Here is a 19,937-nt window from a genome sequence, read left to right as displayed (position 1 = left end):
AAGAAGAAAAAGGATTACATGAACTTATGTGTAGAAGGGGGGAGAGAAAGGTGGGAAGGATAGAGCTACAATTTGCTGAAAAGCCAGGTTTTCAGTTGTTTGAGGAATAACTGAAGGGAGCTCAGGTTCCGCAGCGGGGTGGTGAGGTTGTTCCAAAGACCTGTGATTTTGAAGAGAAGGGATTTTCCCAGTTTGCCTGAATAGGGCTGTTACATCGGACAAACAACCGATGGAACCGTTCTCTCTACCTTCCTCTGCTTACATACCCAGGATTTGTCTCTTCCTTTCCGAATGTGTGGGCATTTTACCAAAATACCCGCAACCGATATCTCAACCCACCATCATATTCTAGGTAGGGCCGCAGCATGCAACACAAACTCATATCAAAAGGTCAGGGGAAAGAGGTTGTGTAAAAGGTTCCTAACATACTTAGATGTTTACACTGGAACAAGACCACCACATCTCTAAATAAAGCAACACTTATCTGCAAACAGTTAAACAAGGCCATTTCTGCTTAAATTCACTCCTATACAAAATGGCTGACAACGCCTCACAAGGGATAGAAACAGACTACAAAATGTGTTGTTAAAATTTCTTATAGCAAAGTGACATCAAGGTTTTGATCTTTACCCTTTTGGATGCAAAAGGTTCGATCATAAGCTTCACAGCTTTAGCCGTGTGCTCCATGTAGCTACACAGTGTACAGAAACAATACTCAGTACAAACTCCTAAGACACAGTACGCTGGCCGTTACAGAGATCACATCTAATTTTTATTTGCTGATGGAACAGGCACACGCATTCAGGACACCTAACCAATAATCTATTTTAAGCATGCTTAATCAACAAGAGGTTTCATATAGAATTAGTTTATTAATATCTGAACATGCAAACACGCATGTATATATAGATAATTACCTTAGCAGATTATTCTTCGGCCAGTGAGATTGACAGTAAACATAAGGTGTTAGGTAGAGACATACACTTGGCAATCTTAAGCCTTCTTTCCTTTGGCAAATAAGCTAAAAATAGGTCTGTAAATTTGAAATGAAATATTTGTTCTTATAGAGTGGATCAAAAATTCCATTTCTTGAGAAATGCATCCGCTTGTTCAAAGGCAGCACACATACCCGAAGTAGTGAGAATATGAATTATCTGTTTTACAAGTCACAGTAGAACTTCCCCCCCCCACCACACACACACATACATTTCTGTCTGCAATACTGCTAGTGACATCAGTAGTGTTTTATGCTTTACAATACAAAATATTCCCCCCCCACACACACACACAAAAACTGCCATCTTTAATCAGAGACCAAACTGAGTTTTAACTCAATGTAATATTTTTCAGCTTTGCACACAAAGTCAAGTCAAATTTAGGTCCCCTTTTATCAAACTGCGTTAGGCTTTTTTTTTATCATGGGTCATGCAGGAAAAGCTCCGACGCTCATAGAATTTTTTACACAACCACGATAATAAAAACCCTAATGCAGCTTGATAAAAGGGAGCCTTACCAAAAAAAAAACCCAAAACAAATTATAACAAAATTGTTTCATTAGTTTTACTTACGGACATTTCTTAAGTTTGGTTTGCACATTTAGGTATTAACTGTATGTTAAGGATTTTTTAAAAAAGGAATTGAAAACGACAGACTGCAAGGCACTATGACCACTTGTGGCAACATGAAATCCGTTACTGGCCAGTGGTTCTTCTCAGCTACATTCAACACCCTATGCTTGAATTCACATAAAACAGAAGTCGCTCAGTTAAAAAAAGAACGTTGAAAAGTTGCAAAAAGGAAAGTTCTTCGACATATGCCCTTAATCTCTGAACTTGGGCACCGCAGCGCATTTGGAGATCCCCAAGGTCTAATACAGGGTGTCTAATACAGGCTCCTCGAGGGCCACAATCCAGTTGGGTTTTCAGGATTTCCCCAATGAATATGCATGACATCTATTTGCATGCACTGCTTTCATTGTATGCTAATACATCTCATGCATATTTATTGGGGAAATCCTGACAACCTGACTGGATTGCGGCCCTCGAGGAGGGACTTTGACACCCCTAGTCTAAGGGCTTCTGAACGGTTACCACTAGCAAATAAGTGCTTAGTGGAATGCCTCAAGGACAAATTAAAGGATATAAGATTTTGTCAGTTAAAAGCGTCAATGTTTAGTACTTGAGGATTACTGGATATTGCATTTGATTTTATTCCATTTTATAATGTCTATTTGTTATGCATTTATGATATTTTAGGTTTAGCTTTTATGAGGCATGTAAGTTGCTTTCTGCACCTTGCTGGATTAAAAAGGCAGCTTACACAACTTGTCAATTAAATTAAAAAGAAGTTTTGAACTCTGAAGGATACCTAGGAGAGGTCTGAAGCACCAGAAACATGCACGCTTGCTTCTGTATTCACACATCGTTTTATAGCTCTGTTCAGCTGCTCGGAGTTTGCACAAGACCCTTGATGGAGGCTCTTCAGTCTGTGCTGGGTCCGTTCTTACTCCTCGCGGTTGCCATGATTAAAGTGACTTTTCAAGCATGAAGGTCTGGCTCTTCTCTGCTCCTTTTTCTGGTTCTTTCGTGAATTTGGTGCAGAGTTTGCTGCTTCCTGTCCTTTGGTTGTCTAGAGGGTTTTTAATCCATAAGCTAAATTGTTGTTGTTGGATATTAATCTAAGCTACTAAAAAGATATGCAGCTGCTACAGCTGTACGTTAAGTCTGAAACTTCTTTAATTTGCATTAAAAACTCAAAAAGTTTCACACAGAGGCAGCACAGACTTAACCCCCCTCTTTCATCAGGATGTGCTGCCAAGCGGTGCAGGCTAAATGCTGAGTCATCCACAGGAATAGAATCGGTGACTCAGCATTTAGCTTGCACTGCTCCGTTGATAAACGAGGGGGTAAGTGACAACCAGACACTTGACTCTCTCATTCTAGCAGCAACAGTCCTGTAGTTTTATACTCTTTTTATCATACATATTAGAAATATTGGGTTTATCGATGGCTTTCCAACTTGAACCGAGCTTTCGACATCACAAAATATTCAAAATACCCTCTCAGGTATCCTCTTCCCCACTCTCAACATTACATAATCATAACTTACTACTGCAGGGGTGTTCCTAACATCTCTGGAGAAATCCTGTACGGAACAGAATTCTCTTCCAAGAGTGAATGGCGATTTGCCAGGCCACAATATTAATGCCCTCCGATTCTCACCAGCATGTTCACGTTTCCCCCCCACCTCCTCCAACTCCACATACAGCTATGAAGCCACATTTTCAGAATTTTTTTTTTTAAAAACACAGCCACCACTAAGCCCCAATCCAAAATATGGGCGATATCACAGTTGCACATTATAGTTGAGCTACATGAAAGCCAGAGAAGGTAAAGACGTTTCAAGCATCTACTGACAGCTGCAATTCAGTGCTTGGACTCTGAGCATATAACTATGAATGAGAAATGGAGTAGATGACGAAAGCTGTCTCCGGGAATTAAAAAAAATAAAACAAAGTATGGTAAGTCTACAAAGTAACACCCTTAAAAGGACTCTGGATCAGGATAGCAATTATAAATACCAAAAAGATAGAAAACGTTCATTTTTTTTTTTAAAGGTATCTTAAAAACGGGTTTAAAATACGATTGTTTTTCACTACATGTCAGAAAAATCACATTAAGGAGAGAGTACAAATAAAAATCAGGAGCCCTAATGCTAGATTATAAATAGTCATATTTAAAATTAAAATAAAATTAAAATTATCCAGTATTCAAATTATCCTTCTATAAAAAGCTTTCAGGCATATATTAAAAGAAATGAAAAAAACAAAACAAACCAACCAACCCACTTTGTTCTGTCATATACCACCAACTTCCACAGATTCTGCCCACCTAGTTTGAATTTTGAGTCTGCTGCTACTCGCCATCCATACTTCCAAGAAGCAGGGCATGGATGGGAGCATGGAAATAGGAAGCAGTGCATGCTTTAGTATTAACAGCTGTAACTACATGTATATGGAAATAAACGCAATGGCATGCCTAGTGCATACAGAATGGCTTACCCCCACCCCTAACACGGTGAGCTGCCCTGTAGCTTGTCCATTCAAAAGCAGCGCCTAGATTTCCACATTCCGTTTGTTCCAGTAGTTCTAGCTTCCAAACCACAGTTCTGCGATACGCAGGTAATGTAGAAAAAAAAAATAAAAAGTTGAAACATATGTCCGACTTCAACCTGTGTTCCGTCTGTCTATTGATTTTGGAGGTGTGTTTTTTTTTTCTTGATTTTTTTTTTAATTAAAAAAAGAAGACTTCACCATTCTGCATCACCAATAGCTTTGCAAAACACATAATCCCTTCCATTTAGGTTCATGATACCATCTTTGAGGTGAAACTTCCATTTGTTTTTACTTCTGTGAATCTAAAAAAAGGAAAAGGAAAAAAGTTGTTATATAGTCAGCATGTAAGTGAATAAGCAAATCAATTAGGGAAAAAGAGGCGGCCAAGGGCTCCTTTTACAAAAGACGCTAGGGGTGTCAAAGTCCCTCCTTGAGGGCCGCAATCCAGTTGGGTTTTCAGGATTTCCCCAATGAATATGCATAAGATCTATTAGCATACAATAAAAGCAGTGCATGCAAATTGATCTCATGCATATTCATTGGGGAACTCCTGAAAACCCGGCTGGATTGTGGCTCTCTAGGAGGGACTTTGACACCCCTGCGCTAGGGCTTTTTAATGCGAGCTGGCAAATTAAATGCTCTGACACTTGTAAAATTCCTATGAGCGTCCGAGCATTTACCTCGCTGGCCCACGCTAAACCTCTACCGCCGTTTTGTACAACCCAGTGTAAGTCAAAAACATTTATGGACGTGAACAATTTGTATGCATCTATTCCATTGCGAGGCCCATAGAACATAAGAACATAAGCAATGCCTCTGCTGGGTCAGACCAGAGGTCCATCGTGCCCAGCAGTCCTCTCACGCGGCAGCCCATCAGGTCCAGGACCTGTATAATAATTCTCTATCTATACCCTTCAATCCCCTTTTCCTTCAGGAAATCATCTAATCACTTCTTGAAACCCAGTAGCGTACTCTGTCCTATCAGACCCTCTGGAAGCGCATTCCAGATGTCCACCACCCTTTGGGTGAAGAAGAACCTCCTAGTATTGGTTCTGAATCTGTCCCCTCTCAATTTTTCCAAATGCTCTCTTGTTCTTGTAGTTTGAGAGTTTGAAGAATCTGTCCCTCTCCACTTTCTCCAAGCCCTTCATGATCTTGTATGTCTCTATCATGTCCCCTCTAAACCTCCGCTTCTCCAGGGAAAAGAGCCCCAGTTTCTCTAATCTTTCAGCATATGAAAGGGTTTCCATACCTTTTATCAGTAGCGTCACTCTCCTCTGAACCCTCTCGAGTATCGCCATATCCTTAAGGTACGGCGACCAATATTGGATGCAGTACCCTAGATGCGGGCGCACCATCGCCCGATACAACGGCAGGATAACATCCTTCGTTCTGGTTGTAATACCTTTCTTGATAATACCTAGCATTCTGTTTGCCTTCTTTGAGGCCGCTGCTCACTGTGCAGACGGCTTCATTGTTTTATCTACCAGTACCCCTAAGTCCTTCTCTAGGCTACTTTCACCCATTACCAGCCCTCCCATTGTATAGCTGTACATCGGGTTTCTGTTTCCTACATGCAAGACTACATTTCTCTACATTAAACGTCATCTGTCATTTATTCGCCCACTCACCCAGTTTGTTCAGGTCCCTTTGTAAATCTTCACAGTCCTCTTTAGTCCTAACCCCACTAAAAAGTTTTGTGTCATCTGCAAATTTTATAACCTCGCACTTTGTCCCTGTTTCTAGGTCATTAATAAATACATTGAACAGCAGCGGTCCGAGTACTGACCCCTGCGGAACACCACTTGTGACCCTTCTCCAGTCCGAGTAGTGGCCCTTCACTCCTACCCTTTGCTTCATACCCGCCAATCAATTTTTGATCCATCTATGTACATCTCCTTCCACCCCATGGTTCTTCAGTTTCCATAGTAGGCGTTCATGGGGTACCTTGTCGAAGGCTTTTTGGAAAAGCAAGTACAGTTAAACCTCGGTTTACGAGTAACCCGGTTTGCAAGACAAGCAAAATACTCAGCAAACTTTTGACTCGTAAACTGAGCATTGACTCGATTTGCGAGCCCCCACCCGACCCGACCGCGGGAACCAACAGTATTGCTCCCCCCGAGGCCACCGGCGCTTCTATTGCCTCTTCCCACCCCTCCCCGACTGGCCCTGTCCTTACCCCTGCACCGCCGGTGACAAAAGTGCCTGCCGCCGGTCTGCTGCTGAGCCTTGAGCATCTCAATCTGTCAAAAATGACAGACTAGGGGACATTCGAAGTTGAAGGGAAATATTTTTAAAACCAATAGGAGGAGATATTTTGAGTTAAGTTCTGGAACGCATTGCCAGAGGTTGTGGTAAGAGCGGATAGCATAGGTGGTTTTAAGAAAGGTTTGGACAATTTCATGGAGGAAAAGTCCATAGTCTGTTATTGAGACAGACATGGGGGAAGCCACTACTTGCCCTGGATCAGTAGCATGGAATGTTGCTACTCCTTGGGGTTCCGGAATCTTTTGTTACTCTTTGGGATTCCAGAATCTAGCTATTCTTTAGGATTTTGAATGGAATGTTGCTACTCTTTGGGTTTTGGCCAGGTACTAGTGACCTGGATTGGCTACCGTGAGAACCAGATTGAAAAATCGATCCACTTGTACCTGTTCTTCTCCACTCAGGATTTTGTAGACTTCAATCCTATCTCCCCTCAGCTGTCTCTTTTCCAAGCTGAAAAGCCCTAACCATTTTAGTCTTTCCTCATATGAGGTGTTCCATCCATCTTGGTCGCTCTTCTTTGAACCTTTTCTAGCACCACTATATCTTTCTTGAGATAAACAGACCAGAATTGAACACAATACTCCAGGTGAGGTCGCACCATTGAAGGATACGAGTTAACAAGGTCTTCATCAGGGAACACCTAGCTTAGCCTTCGCGTGTGCGGGTCGCCGGTCTAGATGGACCTAAGGTCTGATCCGGTGAAGGCATTTCTTATGTTCTTATGATACAGGGGCATTATAACATTCTTAGAAATGCATTGGGTCATTTATTTTACAGACTATTTCTCTAAGGCCCTTGTTTCAATCTGGCCCATTTTCAAACTGATGGGTATACATGTCCTAAACGAAAATTTTCAGTAGAGGAAAAAAAAAAACCCCCAAAACTGTGGCTACTTTTCTTTTGGCATCTTTAAAGCTAGTCATTCATTTATTCTTCATGGTCCCATACGTCCTAAGTTTACCTTATCATACTGGCACACAACGACATTCTCCGTGTCGAACAATTCCTGTCCTTCTTCATCACTCACATCGTCCTCACTGTTAAGAGATTCCTAGATGGGACAACACACAGCAGTTTATAAGTCAAGGGATTACAGTTTATTTATACATGAAAAATTAACGATCTAGTATTCATTTCTCTCATCATCATCATGCATAGAACACTGGAAAGCTTGCTGTGTATTCCACAGACAGACATTTTCCAACTTTGCTGTAAACATGTCCGTCATTTGCAACACAAGCTTACATGAAGCCTTTGCTGGTACAGTTTGCAGCCTGTTCTATCTTGCTACAATGGTCTGGGACCAAGTTGCTCCGCTCCACATTCCTGCTGAGAGTAGGGTCGCCAATTGGATCCAGATTCATTTGACAGGGTTGATCCAGTCCTAGGGTTTACCCCAATGCATACAATTCAACACAACTTCTTGTACCACGCAAATTTTGACATGGAATCATTGCGACTTACAGCAAGTTGAGTTACATTTACAATATGGCGTTATTGATAAGTGAGAAACAGTTGACCCTTGGTGCTCCACAGAGACGAAAACACAACCAAAAACAAGAGAATTGTGCGGGAGATGTTCAAGATGCAGGCTTTTTATTTGAAATAGTCATTTAATCCACATAGTATAATGTCTAAAAACCCAATTGATGGGGACTGTGGATCCCAACACGGGGTCCCAAAACAAAGTCCTAAGGCAAAAAACGTGGATCAAATAAAAAGCCTGCATCTTGAACATCTCCTCCAGTTCTCTTGTTTTTGGTTATTGATAAGTGAGATCAGAATTGCCATATTATTTTGAGGATGTCAATCTGTGGGATGACGAAGGCTGGGAGGAGTTGGGGCTTGTAGTTCCGATTTACTCATTGTATTTCCTAAGCCATGGAAATACCTCTACAAGCTACTTTTCAGATGCTCTCTTTGCCTTAGCATCTGTTTTCTTCATTAGGATTTGATTTTAGTTCTTTGAGTTAACTATTGGCTTTCATTACCTTTTCCACTTCACCATTAAACTATGTTGCCTATTTTGATCTTTTTTAATCTACAGCACGTTTTAAGAGACCAACTACTACTAAACTGACTTAAAATTCACATATACAGGGTGAGGCCCCCAGAAAGAAAGAAAGAGAGAGAAAAAGAGAGAGAGACTCCTAGAAGGTTCCCCCCCCCCCCGCAGTTCTTAATCGCTTAAAGTATATAAAATTAGTTGTTGAAATTCAATCACCATACTTACGTATTACTATTTAATGTTTAATTACCTTAATCTATGTTGATGTTACCAACATTTCAGCGTTACTAGTTAGTGTTTTTTGCACATTAAAAACATTTGAGCTAAAATAGTAAAATAATGTCATTCAAATGATACAAATTAAACGTGTAGAATTGCAGTCACTTTAAATGCTCAAAGTGCCCACTCCCAGCTCTAACACAGGCTTTCAAGGCCCAGATGCACTAAATTCAATGTACATTTAATGATCGTTGCTAAACCAGTTTAGCGTCTAAGTAATTTACCGACTGATGCACAATGGGCTCACTGCAGGCTTTTCTGTGCATTCGTAGCACCTCCGACTCTACTATGCAAATGAGCTCATTAGTATTAAAACAAGCACTCCAAGGCTAAAAAAACTGCGGATGTACTCGCTGGAAGAATGAAGAGAGAGGGGAGACATGATTGAGACCTTTAAGTATATTACGGGACGTATAGAGGTCAAAGATGATATCTTCTGTCTTACAGGGCCCTCGCTGAAAGTCAGGGGAGGGAAATTTCATGGTGATACCAGGAAGTACTTCTTCACCGAAAGGGTAATCGATCATTGGAACGAGCTACCTCAGCAGGTGATTGAGGCCAACAACGTGTCAGATTTTAAGAGAAAATGGGATATTCACGTGGGATCTCTAGGGGAATAAAAGTCAGGGAGTGGGTCATTGGTGTGGGCAGACTTGTTGGGCTAAGGCCCTTTTCTGCCATCAATTTCTATGTTTCTAACTGATGCCCTAACATTGCTTAGGAATGCACAAAATGTAGCGTGACATCTAAAGACCCAAAATTACCGATAGGTCAGTCATATATGCATGTGTTAAATGGTGCATTTTATGTGCACCCCTCTTGCCTCAGCCATGGAAACCCCGCCCTCCTCCGGTAAAGATCCACAGGAGGGATGCCCACTCCCTCTTGCCTCGGATACCTGGACTCCCCTGTAATTCCATCCTCCCTGCCTGAGCTAATTAGGGCTTCAGGCTCCTTCCACTGTATCCCAGGATGCAACAAGGAGAAGGGCTCACCATTTTGCAGTGGCGGGCCTGGAGAGACTAGGTATCCCTGTTGCTGTTGTCTATTTCTGAGGTATGGGGATGGCTCGGGGAGTGGCAGGGGGCATCCCTCCTGCTAATTCTTTTTTTTTTTTATGAAGTGGAGTGGGAAGGGGAGGGGTTGTTTGGGGGAGGCATGACGAGCAGCCGTCCTGCTGATTTTGGCTGGCGTGGTGGTGGTGGGGGGTTCCATGGTGGGTTGTCGGGGAGGGCTGTCATCAGTGGTGGTGGTGGGGAGGGATGGCGGCACGGCATATTTTTTTTTAATAGGCTAGATATTGTGCTTGTGTTTCATACATATGCACACACTTACACAACATGTGTGCCCATAGAAAAAAAAAGGAAAAAAAACCCCCAAACCCCCAGGCAGACCCGTCAGTCTTTTTGGATCGCTATTTTTTGTGCATGGTGAACCGATGTTACAGCATCGATCAGTCAGCTATTTTGCATGGCCTTTTAATATTAACAACCTTATTTGCATGGCCAGATCAGAAAATAAGCGATTCGCACAGAAAAACACGCAGAGAGCCGTTTTGTGCATCGGATCGGCAAACGTGATCAGTCGCTAAACTGGTCAAACCCATTTAGTGATGGAGGCTTTAGGGGTCCTTTTACTAAGGCGTGCTAACCGATTTAGCACGCGCTAAATGCTACGGCGCCCATTATGTTCTATGGGTGCCTTAGCATTAAGCGCGCACTAATCTTTAGCACGTGTTAAATTGATTAGCCTTAGTAAAAGGACCCCTTAGTGTATTTAGCCCTGTGACAACAGTTAAGCTGGTACCCTTCCCCCCAAAAACACCCCCCAATCAAAATTGATTAGCCTTAGTAAAAGGACCCCTTAGTGTATTTAGCCCTGTGACAACAGTAAGCTGGTACCCTTCCCCCAAAAAACACCCCCCAACCAACAGTAGTTTTACAGTGCAAATATTTTGGAATACACAAAAATTGCTGGGTGGTCATGCTTAAAAAAAATAAAATAAATCTAACTGCCATGTTTAAAGAACTTCATTCCACTTCGCAAACATAAGCTCTCATGTCTAAGTTCCAAGCAGTGGCTGATAAAAACAGCAAAATACTCTGGTGGAGAACGACACAGGGACAAATTTGTCTCCTTCCCCGTGGGATTTATCTCTATCTCCATCTGTGCCCCATTCCTGCAAGCTCTGACCTCATCTGCACAAGCCTCAAACAGGGGAGATATGATTCAGACGTTCAGTTACTTGAAGGGTATGAATGTAGAACAAAATCTTTTCCAGAGAAAGGAAAATGGTAAAACCAGAGGACATAATTTGAGGCTTATGGGTGGTAGATTCTAGAGTAACGTTAGGAAATTCTTCTATATGGAGAGGGTGGTGGATGAGTGGAATGCGCTCCCGTGAGAGGTGGTAGAGAGGAAAACGGTGACTGAGTTCAAAGAAGCGTGGGATGAACACAGAGGATCTAGAATCAGAAAATAATAGTAAATAAATATTGAAGAACTAAGGCCAGGACTGGGCAGACTTGCACAGTCTGTGTATGGCCGTTTGGTGGAGGATAGGCTGGGCAGGGCTTCAATGGCGGGGAGGGTGTAGATCAGGGGTCTCAAAGTCCCTCCTTGAGGGCCGCAATCCAGTCGGGTTTTCAGGATTTCCCCAATGAATATGTATGAGTTTTATGTGCATGCACTACTTTTAATGCATATTAATTGGGGAAATCCTGAAAACCCGACTGGATTGCGGCCCTCAAGGAGGGACTTTGAGATCCCTGGTGTAGATGGACTGGAGTGAGCTTTGATGGAGACTTCAGTAGTTGGAACTAAAGAACAGTACCGGGCAGAGCTTTGGATTCTTGCCCAGAAATAGCTAAGAAGAAGAAAAAAAAAAACAACAACAAATTTTTAGATTGAATCAGGTTGGGCAGACTAGATGGACCCTCCGGGTTTTTATCTGCCATCATCTACTACGTTACTATGAGGACAAAGCTTGCAGAGATATGGTAAAGACAGAACTCATGGAGATGTGATGGGGACAAAGACAGATCTCGTGAGGACAGGGACACATTTGTCTCCGTCTCATTCTCCAACTCTAGGGGGTGACTTTTCTTTTGCCATCCTGTTAAATACAGCTAGGAAATAAAATTTAAATGCCATCTGACAACTTAATTTGTAAATGAAACTATTGCAAAAATCATAACAGAATTGCTCAACAAACCCTCATGCTCTCCGCGTGCTTTCAGTGTGAATTTCGACTCACCCCAATGATCGTGTTAAACCAGAAAAAAAAATTGTGAGTTTTTGACCTTGATAAGCCCATTTATCTTACAAATAACTTATATAGTCAGAGCTTAATACTGGTTTATGAAAAACTAACATAAGAATTGCCACTGCTGGGTTAGACCAGTGGTCCATCGTGCCCAGCAGACCGCTCACGCGGCGGCCCCAAAGTCAAAGACCAGTGCTCTAAAATGAGTCCAGCCTCACCTGTGTATGTCCCAGTTTAGCAGGAACTTGTCTAACTTTGTCTTGAATCCCTGGAGGGTGTTTTCCCCTATAACAGACTCCGGAAGAGTGTTTCAGCTCTCTGGGCAAAGAAGAACTTCCTTACATTTGTACGGAATCTATCCCCTTTCAACTTTAGAGAGTGCCTTCTCGTTCTCCCTACCTTGGAAAGGGTGAACTTTATCTGCTAAGTCTATTCCCTTCAGTATTTTGAATGTTTCGATCATGTCCCCTCTCAGTCTCATCATTTCAAGGGAGAAGAGACCCGATTTCTCCAATATCTCACTGTACGGCAACTCCTTCAGCCCCTTAACCATTTTAGTCGCTCTTCTCTGGACCCTTTCGAGTAGTACCGTATCTTTCTTCATGTATGGCGACCAGTGCTGGACGCAGTACTCCAGGTGAGGGCGCACCATGGCCCAGTACAGCAGCATGATAACCTTCTCCGATCTGTTCGTGATCCTCTTCTTTATTATTCCTAGCATTCTATCGATCAGTCCAAAAAATAAATGGCTCCAGAGAGTTCTTGCGGCAACCTTGCGAGACCTTAGAAGCGCACCGAAGCCATTTTAGATAGTGGCTCTGTACAAGGTAGGAGCATAGGAAGATCGCTCCTATCTTGGTTCACTGCTGGATCACCAAGGCATTCAAAGCAGGTTTTCCAGAGGTGGGAGGGAGGCAGGAAGTTTTAAAGTCGTCCAGGACAGGAGGGACTCCTCCTGTTTTGTCTCTCTGCTGGAACACCAGGGCTTAAGGTAGACCCAGGGGAGGCCTGCAATAGGGTCCAAGAGGGGGGGGCAGGTGGCATGGTCTCAAATATAAACCAAGACCCCCATTTTTTGGCCCCAAAATCTGTTTATATCCGAGTATATAAGGTACATAGATCTTATGTATGGTCACATTTTGTAGATATGTTTGCACTCACCTCTGCAACCTGTCCATCCTCACCACCATCTTTTTCTTTGTCTTCCTCCTCTTCGTCATCATAGTCCTCCTCTTCATCTTCCTCCTCTTCAGAAGACGTGTCGCCTGCTCCATCCACCTGTAGTACCAATGGCTGCTGTGGCTGGGCCTGTTGCTGCTGGTGCTGGCTTGTTACAGTAATCTGTCCTTGTGCCGATGTTTGAGCTGCTACTGTGGTAGGGATAACCTGGGTCTTGTTTCCTGTAAAAAGGATCTGCTGAGGCTGGATGATCACCCCTGTCTGTTGAGGGATTCCTCCAGAAATAGGAGCCAATACCTAACCAAAAAAGCAAAAAAAAATAGTTATACCTTTGATGTGAAAAAGTGAATTGAATGGCTTGATTTAAATACTTTAGATTAGTCATATCTCAACGATCATGCCAACAGACATTATTTTGATTGTAGCAAGTTTCCGGGTCTTGCCGCTTCTGTGTAGACAGAACCAATGTTTCAGCCATCATGCTGTGGCTTTCTTCAGGGTATGTTGAGGTCTGCAGTGTCTTTATATATAGTGGGTTCATGGACCTGATTGAGAACAGGGTCCAGGACAAACGCCTTCCTCCTCTATTTCAAAAAAGTCCCAGCCTCTTTTCTGACAGAATTTAAAAGTGGGACCTCAGACTCTCTCTCCGGATATTAAAAATTGGGTCCCGAATGCTCTGCCAATATCCAATATTCAAACATGGATTTCCAATTAACTTTCCCGCCAAAAATTCAAATTTCTCGACCAACAGACTTCCCTGTTCTTGATCAGGTCAGCCTACAAACTTTCCTGCCAAAAATTCAAATTTCTCGACCTACGGACTTGCCCTGTTCTCAATCAGGTCGGTGAAAGACACACTGCAGACCTCAGCATACCCCGATGGCTGAAATGTTGGTTCTTTCTACACAGACACAGCAAGACCCGGAAACCTGCTACACTCATTCGCCAGTCGCGGAAGCCTAAGAGAACAGACATTGTTTTTCCTACACAAAACTACTACTGTGTATTTGGAAGGGATGCACATTTATTAGCAAGTGGAATTCATTCATGCCAATCTATGACTTAATCTGTGAATAAATGATCTGAGCATGAAAAAATAAATTATATCTTGAAAGATGGTCAGAAATCATTTTTAGTCCAATAAAGTAACTTTACGGCAGGAGATAAAACCAAACTATTAAGATTCTTTAAAATTAAATTTATTTTAATGCTCAGCCAGCCAACGAAGCACGTAGTTTCAAAATTACACAGATTAGAGAAAATAAAACCAGGAAGGAGGGGGCAGAGGAGGTGCAAGATGGCTACCGTGCTCCACAAATTTCTCAGCATAAATTGGTACTCTGTCAGCACGGTAGCGATCCCGCTTTGCGATCAGCACTTTACGTACGTTGAAGGAGCCTCGACCCTGAAGAAGTGCAAGTGAAACATGGACATTGCCGGGAGAGGCACTCCACAAATCAAATGATTGCAAATAAGTGATCTGTTTGATTATAAATAAATATGAAAAGTATAAAAGAAAAATCATCATGAACAGGGGTGGGCAACTCCGGTCCTCGAGGGCCAGAATTCAGTCAGGTTTTCAGGATTTCCCTAATGAATATGCATGAGATCTATTTGCATGCATTGCTTTCAATGCATATTTATTGAGGAAATCCTGAAAACCCAACTGGATTCCGGCCCTCGAGGACCAGTCTATAACCTTTTTATTGATAATGGAAAGCAGACAATATAAAATGCAGTCATCCATACAATGGTAACAGAAACAAAGTCATAACTGACCAAGTAATAGAGGATTATCATCAGTTTTCAAACAAAATTGACTATTAGGTCACAGCTATCCCCAATCCCAACTACAAAATAAGATAAGAGTGCTGTCGCATCCGCCTCAGGGCCCTGGGCTCTTATGGGCCCTGAGGATCAGTATAGCACAGTTACTTACCGTAACAGGTGTTATCCAGGGACAGCAGGCAGATATTCTTAACGCATGGGTGACGTCACCGACGGAGCCCCGGTACGGACCTTTTTAACTAGAAAGTTATAGTTGGCCGCACCGCGCATGCGCGAGTGCCTTCCCGCCCGACGGAGGAGTGCGTGGTCCCCAGTTAAGATAAGCCAGCTAAGAAGCCAACCCGGGGAGGAGGGTGGGACGTAAGAATATCTGCCTGCTGTCCCTAGATAACACATGTTACGGTAAGTAACTGTGCTTTATCCCAGGAAAAGCAGGCAGCATATTCTTAACGCATGGGTGACCTCCAAGCTAACAGAGAGGGAGGGGGGATGGTTGGTCATTAGGAAAATAAATTTTGTAACACAGATAGGCCGAAGTGTCCATCCCGTCTGGAGAAGGCATCCAGACAGTAGTGAGTAGAGAACGTGTGAACTGAGGACCAAGTGGCAGCCTTGCAGATTTCCTCGATGGGCGCGGAGCGGAGGAAAGCCACAGAAGCAGCCATAGCTCTGACCCTGTGGGCCGTGACAGCACCTTCCAGTGAGAGACCGGCCCTAGCATAACAGAACGCAATGCAGGCAGCAAGCCAGTTAGAAAGCGTCCGTTTAGAGACAGGGCGCCCCAGACGGTTAGGGTCAAAGGACAAAAAGAGCTTAGGTGAAGAGCGGTGAGCCCTGGTACGGTCAAGGTAGTATGCAAGGGCCCGCTTACAGTCTAGCGTGTGTAATGCCTGTTCCCCAGGATGAGCATGGGGTTTAGGGAAAAAGACAGGCAATACAATGGACTGGTTGAGGTGGAAGTCAGAGACCACCTTGGGAAGAAATTTAGGATGGGTACGCAGAACCACCTTGTCATGGTGAAAAACCGTGAAAGGTGGGTCAGCAACCAGTGCATGCAGCTCACTAACCCTCCTGGCAGAGGTGATGGCAATGAGGAAAAGCACCTTCCATGTTAGAAAGTTGTGGCAAGAGGCTCAAAAGGAGGTTTCATGAGGGCTGATAAAACCACATTCAGGTCCCAGACGACAGGAGGAGGCTTCAGAGGAAGTTTGACATTAAAGAGGCCTCTCATGAACCGGGAAACCAGAGGATGAGCCGTGAGAGGTTTTCCGAGGATAGGCTCATGAAACGCAGTGATGGCACTGAGGTGGACTCTGATTGAGGTAGACTTGAGGCCAGCATCGAACGGAGAGAGCAAATAGTCCAGTACAGTTTCCACCGCCAATGAGGTGGGATCGTGATGATGCAGGAGACACCAAGAGGAAAACCTGGTCCACTTCTGATGGTAACATTGGAGAGTGGCCGGTTTCCTGGAGGCATCCAAAATGCGACGGACAGGCTGAGACAGATTCTCTGGAGAAGTCAGCCCGAGAGAAACCAAGCTGTCAGGTGGAGCGAAGACAGATTGGGAAGTAGTAGAGACTGTTGCTGCTGCGTAAGTAGAGTAGGAAACACAGGAAGAGGAATGGGCTCCCTGGAGCTGAGCTGAAGCAGGAGGGAGAACCAGTGTTAGCGAGGCCACCTAGGAGCGATGAGAATCATGGTGGCCCTGTCCCTGCGGAGTTTGTATAACGTCCGCAACATCAGAGGGAGTGGAGGAAAGGCATAGAGGAACCGATCCGTCCAGTCGAGCAGGAATGCATCTGGGGCCAGACGGTGAGGAGAGAAGAGTCTGGAACAGAACTGGGGCAGCTGATGGTTGTGAGGAGCTGCAAAGAGGTCCACCTGCGGAGTGCCCCAGCGAGCAAAGATGGAGCGGAGTGTTGGAGGGTCCAGAGTCCACTCGTGAGGTTGAAGGATGCGGCTGAGATTGTCGGCCAGGGAGTTCTGTTCACCCTGGATGTAGACAGCCTTGAGGAAGAGACTGTGGGCCGTGGCCCAGGTCCAGATGCGGAGAGCCTCCTGACAGAGGAGGCGAGATCCGGTGCCGCCTTGCTTGTTTATGTAGTACATGGCGACTTGATTATCTGTGCACAGGAGAAGAACCTGAGGGCAGAGAAGGTGCTGGAAGGCCTTGAGAGCATAGAACATGGCTCTGAGTTCCAGGAAATTGATGTGATGTTGACGCTCCTGAGGGGTCCAGAGTCCCTGGGTGCGTAGATTTCCCAGGTGAGCTCCCCATGCATAGGGGGAGGCATCCGTGGTTATGATCACTGGGTAGATGAAAGAGTAGACCCCTGGAAAGATTGGAGGAGTTCAACCACCATTGAAGAGATTGCTGAAGAGACGATGTCACAAAGATGGGATGAGAAAGAGGATCCGTGGTCTGTGACCATTGGTTGGCTAGAGTCCACTGAGTTGTCCTGAGGTGGAGTCGTGCCAGAGGAAGTACATGGACCGTCGAGGTCATGTGGCCCAAGAGGACCATCATCTGTCGAGCTGGGATGGTTTGATGAAGGAGCACCTGACGACAGAGGTGGAGCAGGGTCCGGTGTCGGTCGAAGGGGAGAAACGCCCTCATCAGAGTGGTGTCGAGAACTGCTCCGATGAACTGAAGTCGCTGTGTGGGAAGCAGATGCGACTTGGGGTAGTTGATCTTGAACCCCAAGAGATGGAGGAAAGAGATGGTGTGATGAGTGGCTTGCAGCACAAGTGGAGACGTAGTTGCTTTCACCAACCAATCGTCCAAGTAGGGGAACACCTGGAGGTTGTGAGACCTGAGGAAGGCCGCCACCACAATAAGGCACTTGGTGAACACCCTGGGCGATGATGCGAGGCCAAAGGGTAGTACCTTGTACTGATGGTAAAATTATGGTCATACCTGTTAATTTTCTTTCCTTTAGAAGCAGCAGATGAATCCAGAGACTAGTGGGTATAGCTCACATCGACCAGCAGGTGGAGATAGAGAACTGATTAACAGTTGGCCTTAAAGCCTGGTGTTCCTTCTGTTGATTCAGTTATGCACTTTGCCCAAGCATCCCGAAAGGAGAATGAGCAGCCACAAACTCCATTCCAGTAAAAAATGTGTCTTTCTCTTCTGAATACCATTGATATTTTCTCTCTTTTTTATTTTATTTTATTTTTTTTTTCAGTCATGAAATAATACACTTACCAACCATAGCCCCGGTTAACCTAATGACCTAAACACCCTACGCACAGCCCGTGCACTTGGGGAGGGGCTCTGGATTCATCTGCTGCTTCTAAAGGAAAGAAAATTAACAGGTATGACCATAATTTTACCTTCCATAGCAAAGCAGCAGATGAATCCAGAGACTAGTGGGATGTAGCAAAGCAAACTCAAACTGGGTGGGACGCCAATGCCGCCTCTGCCAGCACTGCCGCGCCAAAACTCGCCTCTGAACGGGCCGCTACATCTAACCGATAATGCTTTGAAAAAGTATTCCCTGACGACCAAGTGGCCGCCCGGCAAATCTCCTCTAATGACATCCCCCCGGACTCCGCCCAAGATGTAGCCAAAGCCCGAGTGGAATGAGCATGAAGGTGCTCCGGTACCTTCTTCCCTGACAACACATACGCCGAAGCAATAGTGTCCTTGACCCAACGCGCAATGGACGCTTTAGATGCCGCCATCCCTTTGTTTTTACCCGCGAACGCGACAAAGAGATGGTCCGACCGGCGAAAATCATTAGTCACCTCCAAATAATGGAGAAGCATACGGCGGACATCCAGTAGCCGTACCGACAAAAAACGCTTCCCCCAATCATCCTTCCTGAAGGATGGCAGGAACAAACTCTGGTTCACATGAAAGAATGAAATAACCTTAGGCAGGAAGGACGGCACCGTACGCACCGTCACCCCAGTCTCCGAAAAACGCAAAAAGGGTTCCCTGCAAGAAAGCGCTTGCAGCTCCGATACTCGCCTTGCTGAAGCCATCGCCACCAAAAAAACTGTTTTTAGCGTGACATCTTTCAAAGTGGCCGCTGACAGGGGCTCAAAAGGTGCCCCCTGCAATTTCCCAAGGACGAGCTTAAGGTTCCAAGTTGGACAAATTCGCTTAACCGGCAGCCGGATATGTTGAACCCCCTTGAGGAAACGCACCACGTCCGGCTGCGAAGCGAGAGCCGAGCGAGCCACCCGGCCCCTGTAACAGGCAATGGCCGATACTTGAACCTTTAAAGAGTTATACGCTAACCCTTTCTCTACGCCCTCCTGCAGGAACGCAAGAATAGCCGGCAGAGAAGCATGGAAAGGCGCAATTCCGTGTCTTCCGCACCATGCCTCAAAGATTCTCCAGACCCTCGCATAGGAGGCTGACGTTGAAATCCTCTTAGCCTTAAGCAGGGTGGAAATCACCCGTTCTGAATAGCCCTTCTTTTTCAGCCTTGACCTTTCAATAGCCAGGCCGTAAGACCAAAGCGGCCCGGATCTTCCATGAATATTGGACCCTGAGTTAGCAAGTCCGGAGTTACCTGGAACGCTACCTGCTCGCCTACCGACAGCAGCATCAGATCTGCGTACCACGGCCGCCGTGGCCAATCCGGAGCCACCAGGATTACTCTGCCTCGAAAGCGAGAGATGCGTTGCAACACCCGCCCTATCATGGGCCAAGGCGGGAATACATAAAGAAGGGAATTCGGAGGCCACGGGAGAGCTAATGCGTCCACCCCCTCCGATCCCTGTTCCTTGCGTCTGCTGAAGAACCGAGGCACCTTCGCATTGCGGGAAGAGGCCATGAGATCCATCTCTGGCAACCCCCAACGACGGACTAGCAGTCCGAACGCTCGAGCCGACAACTCCCATTCTCCCGGATCGAGAAGAGTTCTGCTGAGGAAGTCCGCCTGCACGTTTTCGTGCCCTGCAATGTGTGCCGCCGACAGAAGCGGAACATGCACCTCTGCCCATCGAAACAAATGTCTTGCCTCTTCGGCTAACTGCGGGCTCCGGGTACCCCCCTGCCGATTGACATACGCGAC

At 45.0% G+C, this 19,937-nt stretch overlaps 1 protein-coding gene across 4 annotated transcripts in view; it reads right to left on the bottom strand.

Moving 5' to 3' along the window:
- Nucleotides 1-88: 88 nt before the first annotated feature.
- The window catches only part of GTF2A1 (general transcription factor IIA subunit 1), an 81,181-nt gene continuing 61,332 nt past the window's right edge, over nt 89-19,937 (bottom strand). For all 4 annotated transcript variants that reach the window (XM_033950933.1, XM_033950936.1, XM_033950935.1 and 1 more), the window contains exons 7-9: nt 13,096-13,410; nt 7,344-7,433; nt 89-4,416 (exon numbers count right to left, since the gene is read on the bottom strand). In XM_033950933.1, coding sequence (XP_033806824.1) covers nt 4,309-4,416; nt 7,344-7,433; nt 13,096-13,410 — 513 coding nt within the window. In that variant the 3' untranslated portion in view covers nt 89-4,308. The remainder of the gene's footprint in view (nt 4,417-7,343; nt 7,434-13,095; nt 13,411-19,937) is intronic.

The sequence above is a fragment of the Geotrypetes seraphini genome, chromosome 7 (assembly GCF_902459505.1).
Source record: "Geotrypetes seraphini chromosome 7, aGeoSer1.1, whole genome shotgun sequence".
Lineage (NCBI taxonomy): Eukaryota > Metazoa > Chordata > Amphibia > Gymnophiona > Dermophiidae > Geotrypetes > Geotrypetes seraphini.
Note: the sequence above shows the minus strand (reverse complement) of the source record. Positions and strands in the feature narration are given on the sequence as shown.